This window comes from Juglans microcarpa x Juglans regia, chromosome 6S (assembly GCF_004785595.1).
Source record: "Juglans microcarpa x Juglans regia isolate MS1-56 chromosome 6S, Jm3101_v1.0, whole genome shotgun sequence".
Lineage (NCBI taxonomy): Eukaryota > Viridiplantae > Streptophyta > Magnoliopsida > Fagales > Juglandaceae > Juglans > Juglans microcarpa x Juglans regia.
The window spans coordinates 16,508,972-16,528,507 of NC_054605.1; the positions used below are offsets into that span (position 1 = coordinate 16,508,972).

General features: G+C 35.9%; 2 protein-coding genes across 2 annotated transcripts; one reads left to right on the plus strand and one right to left on the minus strand.

Moving 5' to 3' along the window:
• Positions 1-7,183: 7,183 nt before the first annotated feature.
• Positions 7,184-11,450, plus strand: LOC121236441 (trihelix transcription factor GTL1-like). Its single transcript, XM_041132869.1, is given in 4 exon segments — positions 7,184-8,111; positions 8,880-8,884; positions 8,887-10,499; positions 10,615-11,450. Coding segments are annotated over 4 exon segments (2,301 nt in total). The 5' UTR covers positions 7,184-7,698; the 3' UTR covers positions 10,885-11,450.
• A 3,599-nt stretch (positions 11,451-15,049) lies between these two features.
• On the minus strand, positions 15,050-19,114 carry LOC121236444 (transmembrane protein 120 homolog). The gene is made up of 10 exons (XM_041132873.1): positions 18,500-19,114; positions 18,272-18,350; positions 18,051-18,145; positions 17,570-17,674; positions 17,411-17,490; positions 16,644-16,734; positions 16,464-16,571; positions 16,104-16,190; positions 15,752-15,820; positions 15,050-15,625 (listed from the first exon to the last, which is right to left on the minus strand). The coding sequence occupies exons 1-10, from the start codon at positions 18,740-18,742 to the stop codon at positions 15,494-15,496; spliced, it is 1,089 nt and encodes a 362-aa protein (XP_040988807.1). The 5' UTR covers positions 18,743-19,114; the 3' UTR covers positions 15,050-15,493.
• Between the last annotated feature and the right edge of the window lie 422 nt (positions 19,115-19,536).

Genomic DNA, 19,536 nt, shown 5'->3' on the forward strand with positions numbered 1-19,536 from the left:
ATTTATTGACCAGAGCACCTTCTTTTCAAATGATAAGGAAAACAAAATATGTTTCACTATAACATATCTACAATAGTCAGGGATACATGTGTGTGTGCGCGCGCGCGCAAAGAAATATCAACCTTGGCTCTGCCAAGTTTGAAACATTTTGATGCTAGCCTGCCCAATGTATTGACTGGCATCGGGTCAGGTTGGTTCCATTCAATTTGACCAAGTTATAGCTGCAACAGCCCACTGAAACTAGCTTCTGCAGTGGACCATCACGCCTAGATCCATAGTTTTACTGATTTTTTTAAAAGTGGTTTTAACGATTTTTTTAATAATAGTTTAATTCGACAATTAGGTGTAGATACAATGATTTTGATGTTAATTCCTTTATTTTGGAGTTTTTATGACTCAGAAATTTGTCTCTTCATAGTCTGAAAAATTTTAGAAGTTGAAACCTGTTAACTGCAAGCAATTGTGGAGGGTGTATATTTTTCCTGGCCATTTGTATATTGCTATGACTTGTATGGTACATGTTATAGTATACAAACTCAAAGTTTGGCGTCTCATGAAAGTTAAGATGATGTAGGAGAGTAGGAAAGAAATTTTAGACAGCAGTTTAAAATGTTTTCAATTTTCAACAAACAAAAAGTTTAACTGGTGTCTGGTTGTTGGAAAAGATTATGTGGGTCTACTCTTTGCAATTGGTTCCTTACAAAATTCTTGAATGATAGTTGATGGAAGCATAACCGCATTGACTTAGGATCTTCCATTGATGTTATAGGCGTGATTAGAGAAGATTTTAGGCTCACACTTCTAGGCTTATTTAAGCATCACGCCTAGATTCTAGGCTCACACAACTGATTTGATTTTCTGCTCAACCCGTATATCGTTGATTTTGTTATGAAATTACTCAAAACCGTTCTGTGCTAAGGAAAGCAAGTAATGCAAACAAAAGCATAACAGAAGGGAGAAAAAATAGCAGTGTAAATCAACTGTGCTAATTTAATTATATAGTTTTCTTTTTAATGTGCCGATAGACCCGTCCCTTTTTCATTTCGATGGGAAGAGGGTATTTTGTTGAATGTTGTTATAATGCATGGTGCGCAAGCTTGAGACCTTTGTTATTTTTATTTTGTTCTTGTGGGTTCTTAGTGGTTCATGCTATGTTGAATACCATCAATCCCAAACATTATGTTGATACTTTAAATGACGGCAGAGAATCCATCCTAACTAATATTTTGTGCCTTGATACTTAATGAGCACAAAGCATTATTTCTGTGGCTTGAGATTTTATTATTTACCTAGTTGGTGAGCTCATGCGTCTAGTGATTTTGCGGCGTAAGGGCCATTGGGGAAGGAGTTCAGCCATCTTTGAGTTGATCATGCCTTACTGCAGTTGCAGAGTGATTGAAAAAGTTGAGAGCTAGAGATCTCAAAGGTCACTCGCGCTGGAAAGGAATAGGAGATTGGTTGCAACCCCTAATTTTGTTTTCAAATAACCAAATAGTTTCATCAGGGAGGCTTTGTATGTTTTGACAGAGTGTCTCAGTGAGGTGGCGGTTTCATGGTGTTGCCTGGTTAATTGGCATTTGAGGTTGGTAAAAGAATAGATGAGGCTGAAGCAAGTGGCTTTCTATCTTTGGTTGAGATGAAATGTGGGAATATATATGTTTCATAGGTGAGCAAAACTAGGGGTCTTGGTGGGTTCATGCAATGAAAGCTAGTTTTATGGCACCTAAGAGGGTGTCAAAGTATGAGATTGTTCAATGCGATGCTACTCTGTTACGCTGGGAACTTTTGGGAAAAAGTGGGATAAATGTGGCCAACATAAGCCATTACTGGTTCATATATGCAGCTGCAACTTGTAATATCATGTGTGGGGCTTGTGCTGATAATAAAGTTGATGTTTGGGAAGTTGTTGAGACTCATCAATGTAGTAAGAAATAATGTAACCCAAGTTTGAGACTGATTAATACTGGGTTACGACAATAAAAGAGAAAGTGTAATTAGATTGGTTGCCTTCTTACTGATTGGAGCAGTAATTATATGCTAAAGATAGTTCAAAAGATAGTTACTGCGCTTAGTTGGTAGTATAGTTAAGTCTAGCTGGCATGACTATTAGCAGATTCTGTTCTTCAGTGTAGTTGGATTAGTCGATGATTAGTTAGGAAGCTAGAGAATTTTCTGGTTGATGCAGGTCAGATCACATTGTGTATATACATATTAGCTTTTGTACTGTTGATTAATTACTGAGAAGTAAGTTTTCATGTTCACATAATATCTCTCTCTTCCCTTCGTTGTGTTTATCTGTTCTTCTTCTTCTTCTTCTTCTTCTTCATTATCATCATTATCTCCTTTTTCTTCTCGCATACAGTTGCATTGTTGATGTAGACCTTCCTTATTTGTTGTCATTATAGCATCAGTAAATGTATGCACTGCCCACTTGAACAAGTTGTTTGAATTCGGTCAGTTTTGGTCGACAGTGAACTCAAGATTGGTCGGTTCTAACCATATGGAAGTTGACTAAAGATACACGTGGAGGTGTTTTAATCTGGGGCTACATTCTATTGCAGGAACTGTGGGGTTAACATTTGCCGAGGAAAAAAAGACGGGGGTGATATCAGTTTCAAAGCAATAATCTGTGGGGTCCTGTGCATGTTCTGATTTGCTGCGGCAATTTATTGTAGGTCTGGTTTTTATGTGCTTGAAGATGACATTCTCATGTTATTAGAGAAAAGTGAATGTGGATAGTGAATTTCCTTCCATCCTGAATATAACCTTTTGTTAATTGTAAACTTAACCCCTGTAATGTTTCAATTTCTTCAGCTCGGGATGAGCTGTCGATTTCCTGTGGACTCTCTTCCTCTTCCCTTTGCTGCAGGTGAAATCTTGTACTTTGCTGGTATGTGAAAGGGAGAATGAAATGATCATTCAGCTTTTCAGATGAAAAAGAAAACAGCTGCCCTATGACAATTTCAGCCTTCTACTTAAACCAGGCTTGGAAACAGGGGTGGCCATAGTTATAAGAAGAATGCGATGCATTAATTACTATTCATTCTCACACTCAACACCTCTAACTTTTTCATAGGTGTGGTTGTGTTTTTTATACATGGGTAGATCGATTCAGTTTTACAGATAAGCAAACCAATACCCAAAATTGAGGTGAACCCTTTACCAAGTTGGAAACTTGATACAGGAATGCAAGCCCGACCATTGGGTTCGTTCATTCATGGGCTGCACTGCAAGGCCCTCCATCTCGAGAGGGTGTGTATATAGTGAGTTGTTTTGTTTTTCAATCCCAAAGTGCTATTTTTTTGTGGGGGCTGAAGACGTCACACTTTCCAGCCTACATGCACGCATCAAGCCTATTCCGAGTAAAATCTCCACAAAACAGATCCTTTCCAAATTTAACAAAGGAAAAAGGTCTGGAGAGCCTCTGCAGTCTGCAGTCCGTACTGGGAGAGAGATGACACGTAAAACTGGGCATAAAAAAGGGAAGTACGTACTCTGAGAGAGAGAGAGAGAGAGAGAGAGAGAGAGTAAAAAAAGGTAGGAGGCAAGAGGCATGTGCAGGGGACGTGGGCATAAGATGCCCTGCAGTTAGGGGTTGAAACGCTTCACACGTTCTCACCACCATCTCCTTACTCGGCCCCGCCACACCCACACCTTCTACAGCTGTACCTTTCTGTTCCTGTCTGCCTCTATCTATCCCTTTGATGCTTTTTTTTCTTTTTTTTTTTTTTTTTAAAAATAATTTTATTAATCAACTACTGAAAATAAAATAAAATAAAAATTCTTCTCATCAGTTAATATTCATCATCTCAATCCCGTATTATATGAAAAACACCTTCATACCTTATGAAAAAGTTATAAGTGTAAAGTATGAGAATAAATAATAGTTAATTCATAACATTTCTCAATAAAAAATGACTTAAAATACAACATATAAACAAATATGATTGAAAAAAAATTAAATAAATAACAAAAGGATAGAAATACACTTGCAACTCATTTATAATTTATTTTTACAATGAACCAATGCAATCATGCTACTTTATTAAAAATTAATTTTTATTTTATAAAACCACCATCCATTTCATATAAGGTGGTAAGATGATTGTAATTTTATCATTTTTCATAACAAAACATTTTTCTCTATATTTATTTTTTGTTCTCACACTCGTAGTTTGCGATGCTATTTCACATTCAATTACAAAATGACCAAATTCACCTCCATTTCTCTATTTTTAATTTGTTTTTTGCTTATTATTCTTTTATAATACATTGAATTAACAATGCGCTTGTACTCATAGTCGATTCCAAAGGAAAGTTATTCGGTTGGAAGAGAGTTCCGAATTTAGGCATAATATGATGGGATTCCGCTATTATTTAAAAACAAAAAGGAAATGAAAAAAATATTTTTTATGTAAACTATTGCATTTTTTAAAAAATTTATTTATTCTAAATTGATAGACATATAATTTTTTTTTTTTTACAATTTTTTATACAACAATGTTTTAAATTAGAGGTATTTTTATAATACAACTTATAAAAATAATATTATTTTATATAAATACTCTCATTTTAAAACATGACATAAAATTTATAAAAATAATTTATGCGTCATATTATAATGCAAATATTATATATAATGATATAAATTAAAAAAAATAAATGGCATTTCAAAAATTCAAAGTCTATTAATTTAATTTCTATGACGGCGGCGACATATGATAATTTTTTTTACTATTTAATTTTTAAGAAGACAAAAATGAATTATATAATACTAAATAAACAGAACACTAATCCAAATGTTGAAGAAGCCACAATAGACTTGCTTGCTATTCAAGAAGCTCATAACACAAGCCTGAAAAAGATTTACATCCAAGGAGACTCCAAGCAAGAAGTGCAAGCAACTACCAATGCAAAGCAACCAACAGACTGGATAATGCAACCCATCATTAAAGATATTAAACACCTGCTTAGCAGATTTGATGAGTGGCAAATAGTTTTATTACTGTTGACAAATCATTTTACTATTATTCACATATATTATAAAATATTCAAAGTGTTCAAACGAACCCTGATTCATAAAGTTTTTGAAATAATTGCAATATGTTCTTATAAACAATAATTCATTTTGTAACATGATTTTAAATTTTTTTAGGCATCACATTGATGAAAATAAGCAAAATGAGAATTTGAAATTAGAAACTTTTACTTCTGAATTGAAATTTTTATACAGTCAAAATGTCTACTTATAAGAAATACATAAATACAAAGACGAGAAATCATGTTATCTGTTCATCTTAACAATGAAATAATTAGATATTGACAGATAGATCTAGAAGATTAAAAAAAGAAAAACTCCTTAGCCAGGTTGGGATCACATCACAAATGTTCGAGGACAGAGACTAATGATTATTTTTTCAAGGAAGAGGCTAATCATTAGGGTTTTGATTGTATCAAATTTAATAAGATAATAAAATTCGCCAAACTATCGATTGGATTTATGCAAAATGTCAAGAAATTACTCCCGATCTAATTTAATTTATATATTTTAAAAGAAAAATTCAATTTATAAGTATTTTTATAAGTCAGTGTAAAAATAAAATAATTCATTTTAAAATATATGTTATTTTATTTATATTTTCTATTTGCATAAATCTTTGCGAATATCTTTTCCCTTCAATTATATTCTTGACTTCATTTTAATGCAATCTTAAATTTGTTTTTTTTTTTTTTAATATTGATTACTTGGCAAGAGATAAAAGGGCAGCAAAGACAATCTCAATCACGTGTAAAACTTCGTTAAGGGTGTCAGAAGGAGATGGGGTGGGTCCGACACCTCTAGCTTCGTTAAAAACTAAAGTCATATGTTCTGACACCACCACCGATCGCGCAGGTCTAATCCCTTTAAAGCCTTTTTTAAATAAAAGCTTCAAGGGCTTCGAAGGAGCGAGATAGCGGCAAACAAGCTATAACTCTGTCTGCAGCAGCCATTGCAGCAGGGACTCGCATATGGCCTTAAGGAGTTAGAATCTCCCTTTTCCAAGTCCTTTTTTTTTTTTTTTCCTTTTCTATCCTTTCTTCTTTCCCCCGTCGTTTTCATGAGTTTTCAATTCCAGTGCAGAGCATTAATTATCAAAAGAACAGTAGCTGTTGCATGTAGATCTTATCGTTTGGTTAGTTGGGTCAGATTTTAACCATGGTTAAGCTGGAGCGTAGATATTCTGATTCCTTTTCCTCAGACTTCTTCTATATATCTTGGAGTTTGTTCCACAGCTCAGAAAATAACAAATCTATACTACGTACGAAAGCAGAACCCAAAAAATTAAAAAAAGTGGAAAATAAAAAGAAATGTGTTTTATAAGTATAACGCATTTATTTTTTTAAAAAATAGAGTTTAATATTAAAAAAATTAATTTTTTATATAGATATCATATTAATCTAATTAATTTTTTAAAAGGTATATACGACGGCATGTACACCTTATAATTGCAGCCATCGTACCTCTAAAAAAGGAGTGGAAAAAACTGTGGAGTTTGATGATTTTGATCACTAAAAAGAGAAAAGAAAAGGAATCTGATATATACATACATATCATGGGGTTACTGTCAAGTCCTGATAAAGTTGAAACAGTCTCCAATCAAGAAACGCCGGGTGGACAAAAATGGGTTTTTGGGCAATCCGATAGAGAAAATGATTGGAATGGGAAGCAAAAGACGGTTGGAGAGTGGATATTTATTCTGAAAGATGATGGAGTACTTTGTGGTTAGTGTGCGTGTGTGTCTGTCTCTAAAGGATGGATTGTTTATCATTCTCCTTCTTTTCTTTTCTCGCTTTTTTTTTTTTTTTTTTTTAATGTCTCTGTTCTCTATTTAATTTCTCAGTGATTTCAAAGTAAAATTAAGAATTTTTGAGATGAAATGAGATTAAAATTAAAAAATTAAATAAAAAATTATTAGAATATATTTTTTAATATTATTTCTATTTTAAAATTTAAAAAATTTATTTTATTTTATATAAAAATTTAAAAAAATTATAATAATAATATGAATGATTTTCAAAATTTTTGATTTTAGTCAAACCAGGCGTTGGTAAATAGTTTTGACAACACAGCATTTCTTTTGTTTTATCAAATCTCTCTCTCTTAATCATCATACTCCTCATAATAGTCATCTCCATTCATTTCTGTCTCTCCTCTCTTTCTCTCTACATTGATCTCTTTCTCCATAGACCACAGCCCCTTCTCTCTATTCTCTCTTCTCTCAAGCTCACTCAATCTTTTGGTTTTGGTTTTGGTTTCAAAATCAGAGTAAATAAAACAAAGGGGAATAAAAGATCAAATCTTGAAGGGAGGGCAGCACTAACTCATATAAATTCACTTTCTGCCTTCCCTTTTTTTATCTTTCCAGTTGGCTACTGTCCTCCCTCTTTTCTTTTTTTCCTCCACTTCTTAACATCCCGCAACCAAAACTTGTCTCTGCGCTTGCTTCTTTTGTCTCTCCATTTCTCGCAGAAGCCACTTCCCTCACTCATCACATGACGACCGACTGAACGCGGGAGGAAGGAAAAAGGTGAGATATAAATCAAGTGGAAGAAGATCCAGCACCGGATCATTTATTACAGCAAGATTTTTGTAGAGAACAATTTGGTAGAATTGGAAATCGAGGCATCGATCCAGCTTTGGGAATATTTAAACTAGAGATGCAACAAGGAGAAGATGGCGGAGGGGGTTCTAAATCTCAATACGGAGGGTCATCCGAGATGGGTACTACTCCTGCCCTGGATGCAACATCTGCTGCGATTACTACCGGCGGTCACCCGATGGGCATGGACAACGACCAAGCCCAGCTGCAGGTGGAAGCTGCCTCGCCCATCAGTTGCCGGCCTCCTGCCTCTGAGGCTGTGAATTTGGATGAGCTGATGGCTTTACAGGGTGGTGGTGGTGGTGCAGATGAGGATGCGCTTGCTGCCGGTGCCGGAGATGGAGGAGGTTTTGGCGGCGGAAATCGGTGGCCTCGTCAAGAGACTTTAGCACTTCTCAAGATTAGGTCGGAGATGGACGCAGCCTTCCGTGATGCATCACTCAAAGGCCCCCTGTGGGAAGATATATCTAGGTAATCATCATATACATACACATACATATATATTGTAAAGATTATTCAACCCCAATATATCCATCCTTTCCCATCCATTTCCAGATAAAAGCACACAAAAATATCTTTCAAGCAAAACCAGAAAAGTCCTTTTCTTTATCAAAACGCTTGTTATCGAGCCAAAGCTTCTTTACTGCCGGTGGTAATTTCTGCGCAAAATAGATCCCCTCTCACACTCGCACTCTCATCTCCACACATAAAAGTGCACTGGGCTTCTTTATCTCTTTCACTCACGATTCACGAGCTGCCAAGCCATCTTTGTTTCTCTCTCCCTCTATTTCTTTCTCTTTTTTTTTTTTTTTTTAAAGAACGTCTCAGATCCGCTGCATGTATTGGAGCCAATCGCCTTGGACTCAGGTGAAGAGGAAAAGAAAAAAAAAATCACTTGGTTTATTGTATTCAATCAGTAATTGAAAGCCCCAAGAAGAATTCTTCACTCTTTAGATTAAAAAAGAACAACGGATCGAAAATGAGACAGTACATGATCAGTAGCTGTAATTTTTTTTTCCTTCCCGATCTCTCTTGGATCATAATTTATTTAGTACTTTTTTTGTTGCCTAGTCCTGATAACCGGTTAGATTATATGCATCGGAAGGAGAGAAGTCAGAACTTGATCCGGGTTTGCTTTCTTTTTTATTTTCTTCTGGTAGCTAGCAGAAGATCAGATATAAGATTTTGTACATATGATCTGAGTATTTTATACGCAAGTAAAATCTGGGTTGGTGGCAGGAAGCTGGGGAGATGGGATACAAAAGGAGTGCCAAGAAATGCAAAGAAAAATTCGAGAACGTCGACAAGTATTACAAGCGAACAAAGGAAAGCCGGGCTGGTCGTCAAGATGGGAAAAACTACAAGTTTTTCAGCGAGCTTGAGGCTCTCCATGGTTCATTTTCCGGTAGCAGCGTCGCCGGCAATAGGGGCTTGGTTACTCTCGTAGTGCCGCCGGCGACAACTACCTTCACCACCATTCACCCTATGGCTGCTCCGGCTTCCACTGGTATTGGCATCGGCGGTATCTTCAGCAACCCTATGCCAATCACATCCATCAGAGTTAATCCCCAAGTACCTCCGGGCTTCGGAATGTTTCCTTCCAATCCTAGTTCGGCAGCAGTTGCACCGGCTCCCGTTTCTGGATCTATCGGAGCAGCAGCCGCGCCGATAGGCGTCAGCTTCTCATCTAATAGCTTGTCCTCTTCACCGGGATCCAACGAGGACGACGATGACGAAGAGGAGAGCCTAGAAGCGGAGCCATTGAACTTAGGTAGCAGCCGCAAACGTAAACGTCGGGAATCATCAAAGGCCGGCGGCAGTAGTGACACCCGTAGAATGATGGCGTTCTTCCAGAATCTAATGAAACAGGTCATGCACAAGCAAGAAGCCATGCAACAAAGATTTTTAGAGGTAATGGAGAAGAGAGAGCAAGACAGGATGATAAGAGAAGAAGCTTGGAATAGGCAAGAGATGGCGAGGCTGGCCCGCGAGCAGGAGCTAATGGCTCAGGAACGGGCCATCTCTGCTTCCAGAGATGCCGCCATAGTTGGGTTTCTACAAAAGATAACAGGCCACTCCATCCAACTACCTACACCTTTAAGCAATACTCCTGCTGCCCCACCACCTGCCCTTGTCCCCTCACCAATGCCAGCACCACCACCGCAACCACCTCCCTCACAACAAAAGCCACAACAGCAACAAGTTCTCCGACATTCTCATCAACTTACCCAAGTGGTGATGGCTATCCCAGAACAGCAGGTACCCCCGCAGGACATTAGTGGTGGAGGAGGGAGCTTTGAACCAACTTCCTCGAGATGGCCGAAGGCGGAGGTTCTTGCACTTATAAAGTTGAGGAGTGGGCTCGAATCAAGGTATCAAGAAGCAGGGCCCAAGGGACCACTTTGGGATGAAATTTCGGCAGGAATGCAGCGGATGGGTTACAAGAGAAGTGCCAAAAGATGCAAAGAAAAATGGGAGAACATCAATAAGTACTACAAGAAGGTAAAGGAAAGCAACAAAGTACGCCCCGAGGATGCCAAAACCTGTCCTTATTTTCACGAACTCGATGCGCTTTATCGGAAGAAGATTCAGGGCGGCTCCAGCAGTACTGGTGGCAGCGGCAACAACGTGAGTTTCCTTTATCAGATCAACAGGCCACAGCAGCAAGAGAACATCGAACTGGATCCAAGCGATGCTCCAGAAACTATTCCGCCACCACAACCACGACCACCACATGGCCTTGCCAGTACGGATTCAGAAAACAAAAATGGAGCTAGGACAGATGTACGGTCCCAGACAAGCAACATGGGATTGGCAGAAGGAATCTTTGGAGAAGGGATTGGAGGGGCACCCAAAAAGGTAAACTCAATCCCCATATATAAAGTACATTATTGCATTGCCATTATGGATCTTTTCTGATCACTTACCACTTTATGTCATGGAAAAATGCTGATTGTCATTTTCCAATTTGAAGCCAGAAGACATTGTAGATGAGTTAATAATAAAGGAACAGCAGGAACATCAAGGTCAGCAACAATTAATTGTAGATGACTATGACAAAAACGAGGAAGATGATACCGACGATATTGATCAAGAGGAAGAGGAAGACGAGGATGAAGAGGAGGACGAAGAATTGGAAGAGAATATGAAGATGGATTATAAGATTGGATTTCAGAGACAGAATGCAGTGGCCCCTAATGGAGGAGAAAATGGGGCACCCTCCTTTTTGGCCGTAGTTCTATAGCCTAATTGGCATCCATGGCTACTCATGTACGATATATTTCTAGCTATTGGTTCAGAAGCTCAAATCAAGAAGAAACCTAATCATGGCGTACCAAGTTGAAAGCTTGATAATTTTATATATTCTAACTTCTTCTTCCATTTGTCAGTAGCTTTGTTAACGGGGAAACCTTGGATCGATGGCATTGATCGGTTGTACAAGGTTTTTCCAATTTGTTGATTAATTTGTTGGAGATTAATAAACCTTTCAAAGGCAAACGGGACGAGCAATCTTTCAATTGAGAGAGAAAAATAAGCTTGCACCGCAACAGCATGCGCTCAGTACTGTCACGATCATCTTCTTCTTCGTCAATAAGGTGCACTACTGGAGTGTGGAGATCTGCAAGGCAATGAGATGTTGATGGTTTTGAAATCAGGAGAAGATGTTTCAGGTTATTTTTATTTTATTTTATTTTTAAAGCTCGGTTTTCTTTCTTCCTTATTTGCTTAATTTGGACGAAGAGGAAAAAACTGGGTATCCTTGTTATTCAGTTTGTAATAACTTAATTTCCAATTTCCTCTCTTGAAATATTTGTTGGAGTTATTTTATTTTTAAGTCATACTCTATAAACTATATATAGAGTATATTATCATACGATTCATACATACGTACCGATTAAAATTTAACAAGCATCAACTTATAATAAATAGAATTTTTCTATTTATTGTATTGCTTTCCTGTTATTTCAATATTAGGATTATTATATATAAAAGGCAAAAAAAAAAAAAGGTAGCTTGGAAATTACAAAATTAAAATGGGTTTAAACTATTAGCTAGCTCCAATTAATGAACACATGCCATGTAACTTGAAATCCCAGTTGAGTTCACCCTGTTGATCATTTCATGACAATCGAAATTAATCTAGCTAAAAAATAAATGTAGATACATAAATTGTAATCCAATTGGATCCTCTGTAATTATATGATATACATTGTGTATATATTTTAATTCTGAAAAGAAATAGACCCTACATAGCTAGTGTGTTGGATTTTCAAGCAATTATATGAGTTTCATATAAATGTGAAATAATATCTATTTCTTTCAAGAATTGAATTATTCAATTCGATCATATAATATACAATTGTAAAGAAACTATATTCAATATCAATACTAATAATAATAATAATAATAATAATAATAATAATATGATAATGATAATAAATACATATACATAAATATATATCACAATAAAATAACAATCACTATGTAATAAAAAATAAAGACGAAGGCAAAAACAACACTATTTCTCGCCCCATATAATATATATGTTATTAATTATCGAAAACGTACGTACATTTACCTTACGAGTATTAAAAGTAATTAATTGGAGTCGACATTTCATTTATATTTCAGAACACATGATGATGAAGGCCATGACTGTACGAGGTAGGTACGTACGTAGTTTGTCGACCTGGTCGAAAGGATCGAATTAAGTTCTGAACCTCAAAGATTAGAAAAAAAAAAAAAAAAAGTTCTGAACCTCAAAGCTGGTTGAGGTTTAAGTACTTCCAACTTCATTAATGTTGTTTCAGTTTTCATGTACATGAGTACTGCAAGCAGCTAGCTAGCGTTCATGGTTATTGCAAATTAATTAACAAAGAAAAGCTTTCGATTAATTATAAGATAAACAACATAATCTAGCTATATATGAAGAATATTATATATATATATATATATAGATCATCATCCGTATCGGTGGGATATTGTCTTTGATCCTGAGAGTACTAAAGCCAGCCAAGCGCCGTAGCTAGGCCGGGCCCGGACTAAGGCCGAGCCCTCCATTAATATTTGTTCTTCCATGATTCCATCAGTACTACAAAACGAAAATAAAGCACCATTGCCAACCTCCAGCAAGCTCGTACGTTCTGGGTTTAATTGGTTTCTTTTCGATGATGATCTCTGCAAATACAACCTTTTTCAGTTGCACAATAATAATTATATATGATCCAACTCATTTCAAGCAGAGAAGTATGCCCTACCATCATGTTCTTGTTTATTAATTTATGCATGTAGTTTTTACAGCATGCCTGCAGCTTTGGCCCGCCAAATTCGATCCCTCCAGTAGTACTACTTCACCTGCCTTACTTTTATGTCTATATTTATGGGACATTTTAATTTGGTTGTATCATGAATGACGCGTTAGGCGCCGCTGCTGTAATATTGCATGCATAAAAGATCAACAATATTTGTTTATTAATAGGGTGCAGGGCTGCAGCTAGCACATGGGGGAGACAGAGAAGATGGCTTTGGAGTTATCTGCAGCATTTCAATACCAGATTGCCCTATACATGACTAGTTTTGGGTCTCGTGTGTTTTTATAAGAGAAGTTTTGGGTCGACCATTTCGAGTGAGTATAGGTCATGAACTTTGATTTTATACTTTATTTTATTAATTAAATATTCTATTGTATTGGTTTATGAAGGATTTAATGATACAGATTCATCTCATCTTATCATCGCATTCCATTTTAATATCTAAACAAAAAATTAATATTTTCAAATTTTAAAACAAAAATAATATTAAAAAATTATATTCTAACAATATTTAAATTTTATAATATTTTTATTTAACTTTTTCTCTTTTCTTTTTTAAAATCCTATAAAACATTATAACTCGAACTATATCACTACTATTCACAAATCATTTTACTACCTCATATTTTTTCCCAAACATTCGGTTATTTTCTCCTTTGCCTAGCTAGCTAGCTCATGATGTTTAGCCTTGTCGACGCTTTAATTAATTTAGAAGCCAAAATTCACGTAATAGTCATGAATTTCATGCCTTCACAGACGTACTGATCATTGTCATCTCCCTTCCTTTCAAAACAACCAACGGCTGCCTATTTGCCATTCTGCAGTAATCCGTTTATGTATATACTTCATTCCCAAGTCTCGTAGTACTCTTATCTCAATTTTTTTTTTTTCCTTTTTAATTTGGTTCAATTCTAAATTAAATATATGATTATCACTTTTTTGTCGATCAAGCGTAAATTTTGAACTTTTACAAAATTGATATTAAATTACAAAAAATTGACAATCTCATAAATTGATATAGTTTCGTTAGATCTACTTTATAATAAAAATAATTTTAAAATTTAACGAATCATATCAAACCATTTCAATTTATAGATAGAAGTATTTCTCTAATATAAAATAAGCGATGATCAAAGCACTGACTTTTTGCACTGTTTCACAAGACCAACAAAGGACGCAAATAGTCAATGAAAGGGGAAAAGAAGGTATGGGCCTACATTGATAAATGAGAAAATAATGCTAGCCCATTTCAAGCCATGGGGATTTATAATTTTGCAAGTTTTACCTGCAAAAAAGAGCGGACTGTATAGGCAACGCTATATTTTCCACTTGGATCCTCTAAAATTCGTACCAAAACTCTAAGGTTGAGAATGAAAGGAAAACAAATGCATAAAACGTGTTTCAAAACAGTCTATTTTGGATACAAGAAATATTTTATCTTATTTTATCGTTACAACTTTTTTAAATTTTTACATCAAATATAATAAACAATTCAATTTTTTCAAATTCCAAAACAATAATAATTTTAAAAAATAATATTCTAACAATATTTTATTTAACTTTCATCTCAACTTTCCTATCCAAACGGTATCTTAAGCCTCGTTTGATTACATAAACTATCTCATATCATCTAATTATTACAACTTTTCTAAATTCTCACAAAATACAATAAAGAATTCAACTTTAACAAATCCTAAATTAATAATAATAATATTTTATTCAACTTTCATCTCATCTGTATAACTAACTCAGATCTTAATGCTATTCGAAAAATTTCAGAGTAGCTATAAATATTTTAATCCCTATATATTTCTCTCTCTCCCACTGTTGGTCCTAATATTCGGATAAAGACTCGAGAGAATCTGAATTAATTCTGTTTTGCACAGTCAATTTTTCCCAAATTCTTCATTGACGCAAGCCAGCATTCAAAACATAAAATAGAAGTATGGAAAATTATACAAGATGTTCCCAGTCTGGAGACCCAACCGCCAACACCAAGTTCGCATCTCAAACAAGTAACAGGCAGCAGTAAATGAAAGAACCCCCAAGTTCTCATAGAAAACAAACCAAAACATGTTCCTGACCTCTTCTTCAATCTCTGCAAACCATCGTCTCATATTACGAAGGCACTCACTAAAGGTGTGCTCACCTGTAACTTCTACACGATTCATAAAAAAATGCACCACCATGGGAGGAATGAAGTACAATCTCATTTCACATGAAGGCTCTTTATCTTGACTCCCAGTTTATGCAAAAGAGAAGAAAATATAATTACACAGGCAGTCGAGCAGATAATATGGGCCAAGTAGTACACAAAATTATTAGGACTTGCATCACAGTTAACGCTTCTGTCAAAGTCAAACACATTCATTCTCAGACCCCCTTTAGAAAGGTGAGTGGGGGAGGTCAAAAATGAAAATTCATGAAGAAACTTCTGCTGCTTTGGCGTCAAAAAAACATGTTGAGACCGAGAGAAAAAAAATCCCAAAAATGGAATTTAGTGGCTTTATAGGAAGACTATATCTGATAGTTAGGGATAAGCTATTGCAGATCCTGCTTGCTCTTGCTTCTTTTCATCTTCGCCTTAAACCTCGACTTGGCTAGGAGTGTCTGTACTGTATTTGCAAAGTTCACAACAGCCATTATGACGAAAAGGATCCCACAAAAAAATACCTGCAACAACAACTTTCTATCACTAAATATTGTTTCGGCATACGTAATAATGCAGTTTTCTCCTGCTCATTTTTATTTCATTTGGTTAAACTGAAAAAACAGAGGAAGATCCTTGACAGAAATTACCTGCCACTCAGAAACGACCCCGAGAAATGCAGTCTGGAGCAACAGTAGTCCCACGTACGCCTCAAAACCCTACATAAAATGCATAAACACAACTTAAAATGAAAACAAACAAAAAGACTATGACTAAACTCAGGTTCGTATGTTTACTTAAAACATTTTACATAACAAAGATGAAACTTGCTTTACAATGATACAATAAAGCAGGAAACCATATTTGCCTGACATCTTTTCGAGCAGAACATACAAATAAGTGGGTGCAATGGATTATACTCATCTTAAATGAATAATACCAGTAATATTCTTCAGAAAAATTTCAACTAGCTAGTACTAACCAACATTTTAAGAAAATCACCTGTAAAATAAAAAGTATGGGACACAACAGCCACAGTTGGCCATCCACACCAGCCGTTTCTCCCCAGACAACATCCATCCTCTTAGCCTGAAAACAAAATTTAAATACACATGGGAACCATATGTTCACAAATATGTTAGAAAGGCATTCCTGGCATGCCTACATCATCCTAACAAAGGAGATCTGCAATGAAAATAACACGGAAGATGGGCTACGCACCCCCCCCCCCCCCCCCCCCCCCCTCTATAGATGGAAGAGCTGCCTGGTGATGACTGACCAAAGAAAGGAAAGGAAAAGGGGGGGACGGGGGGACTAAGACAGGAGAATTTGTCAGATGCAGAGAAAAATTTGGAATGGCACCTTTCCCAATGCAATACGGGTATAGAGTCTCTGGCGCTGATATCTATTTTGTAAAAGCATCGCAACTCCTTGCATCATAGCCCATTGTAGGAAAAGTTGAACCCCTCTCTGCACAAAATTTAACTGACAATTATAAACAGAACAAATGTTGTAGTTTGCACATAAGCAAACAAAAATAACCTGCTTTTGTGCACAATTTGGCTGTCCTTTAACCTCCCATGTAAGACTAACAAGGGCCATTATCATAGCACAGTAGTGATGGTATATCCACCTGTAGAATCCAACAGTACGTTTATAAATATTCTATGGGCTGTATGAACCCAGTCAAAAAAAAAAAAAAAAGTGCGGTTACCAAGCAATCTCAGAAACAATTATGCAAAGGTAAACCTGATAGCCTCACACAAAGCTTCATCATCTTAAAAGGTGAAAATAACACAAAACAAAGTGAAGTTCATTCCAAAACTTCATCATTTAACAACTTTGATTCAATTCTCCCAACATCATCACAAGATGGCATCCAACAACTAACATTTAATCAGGTGTCTCCAACATTGGAGGTGTGCCCAATCAATTTAATAACTACATCTCAACATAAAAGATGGCGCAACTAAAGCAGATTACATGTCAACTTCATAAACTATAAATCTCTACAATGGGAAACTACCACATTATGCTTGACATATCTGCGTTATTTTTTTCACTTGGGCTTGCTCTCATAAGATGCAACCATCACAACAACATCACATATAGTCAATATTACATCACACTCAAATTCAATGCATCCCGGAATTTAGACGCATTCACTTTCACATTTACAGTCAATTCATTGTTCTATTCAAGAACATAAAAGAACAAGAAGCATGTTACAACAGCCAATGAATATGACAAAACGCATGCCCAATTTAAAGAAAGTTTCAATGCTGGGAGAATTATATGCAAATGCTTACCATGGGTGAATATCACTTCCATTCTCTCTCAAAATGTTTTCTCGCAATGCCAAACCAGTGTAGAGGAACAAAAGCCAAGCCTGACAAAGTGTATGTTCCCTTTTACATCACAGATGAATCTTCAAAATCAGAAGTGGAGAAATGTTAAGTAGGAGATACCTGGTACAGCTGAACAGGAAATGCTGGCAAGCATCCATCCCAAATCCAAGATCTTAGGATAAGCAGCATCGATGGAAAAAGAAGAAAAAGGAGGGCGGTTCTATCCTGGTCCAAAGAGATAATTATGTGAGCAAAATTCTTCAAGAAGCACACCACAGTTCAGTTGCCATTTGTTTTAGTTCCAGCTATATGGAAAATACAGAAGGAAGATGATAGAATAAGCTTGACAGTACTCCAAGCACAAGCAGAAGCTTTATCTGTATTGAAGGTGGATTCTGATTCTGCTAGAATATATCAATCAAGTTTTAATGGATGAAAAGAAAATCAAGTTTTATATCTTGTTTGATATCTAAATCATATTAGGAAGGAAGAGAGTTTATTATGAAGATAATCTGAAAATAAAAAAGCACACGAGATGCATTTGGAATGAAAAGAAGCTTAGTCTTTGGTAAGAGAATCGAGAGATAAATAGAAACAATACTCTGTAGCTGTTGTACTCCTCTTTAACCTTCAGCTGGACGTCTTTCCGCGAGGCACGCACATTAATTGGACCCAGAAACATCCGCAGAAACCCGCCTGCCCCCGTATCATATCAACACAATAAATCATCAATTCGCGATAGAAATTAACAGGCTTTATTAGAATTCATGGGACTACCAATATCTAAAATAGGAGAAAAGGAGAATAAAATGGGAAAAGCACCCTGATTTTTGCCACGAAGATATGTAGCGGCGTCTCCGTCAACCATAATACATCTTGCTCTCTCTAATTCTTCTTGGAGCTGATCATAAAAGGAAATAAACGAATAAAATTATATCCTGATCAAAGATGAAAGAGCAAAAATCGTGAAATTGGACTCCAATCCAAGACGAATCCTTTCCAATTGAACAACGAGACACGCAGAGGCGCAAGGGAGATTGAGAGAACTGCCTTGTTAACTAATTTAGGATCAAGAAGGTGATAGGAGAGAAGGGAACGGAGCAAAGACTGGAGGCGGCGGATGGAGGACTCGAGGGAAAGTGCGCGGTGACTGAGAGACAGCTCATCGGAGGAAGCCTTGGAGATGGAAGACGCAACCGAATCCTGCAGCTCCTTCGCCTGCTCCACCACTCTCCTTACTTCTTCCTCTACATTCTTCGCAGAATCCTCCAACGCAGCCTTCGGATCAGCCATCTCTTACCCAATTCTTTTCTTTTCGTTTTCTTAGTACCCAAGCACTTCCTTTCTCGAGCCGTGCTTTCGTTTTCTTTCCGGTAACATCACCTCAACAACCTCAAACCATAGGTTCGCAGAGTATAATCAAAATTCATTACCAAACACCACCGCTTCAGCCTTGACGTAGTTAATTCCTATTTAAGTACTTCTGCTTTGCATGTACAGTTCGTTTACGGGTAAACCCTTCAGCCCTTGGCTACCTCCCTCTGCCTAACTCTCACTATCATACCTAAATAAAATCGAAAATTAGGTTTGAACATCAATGTCATCTTGAGGTGATGGGCAATTAAACATTAGCTACAACCATGTCGTTCGGATCTGAGAACTTTTACAAGATATAGAGTAGTAGAGAAATATAAATATAATATAAATTCTATAATATTTATTCTATATTAAATGTTGTCTATTTATTCACACGAACAATCTATTTAATTGGATACAGTGGTAACTATTAGAGGCTTTAACTTCTTTAGAAAAAGTTTATATCTTAAAATTTTTATTTCATCTCATCTCATCTCATATTTTTAAACATTACTCAAATATAAATACTTTCAAATTAATTATTATAATTTTCTCAAACTTTCAAATAAAAAACAATTCAACTTTTTTAAATTTTCAGACAAAAATAATATTAAAAAATTATTTTCTAACAATATTTATATTTATAATATTTTTTATTCAATATTTTCTCACTCATTTTCTAAAATTTCATAAAAAATCTATTCATAAATTATCTTATTACTATTCACAAA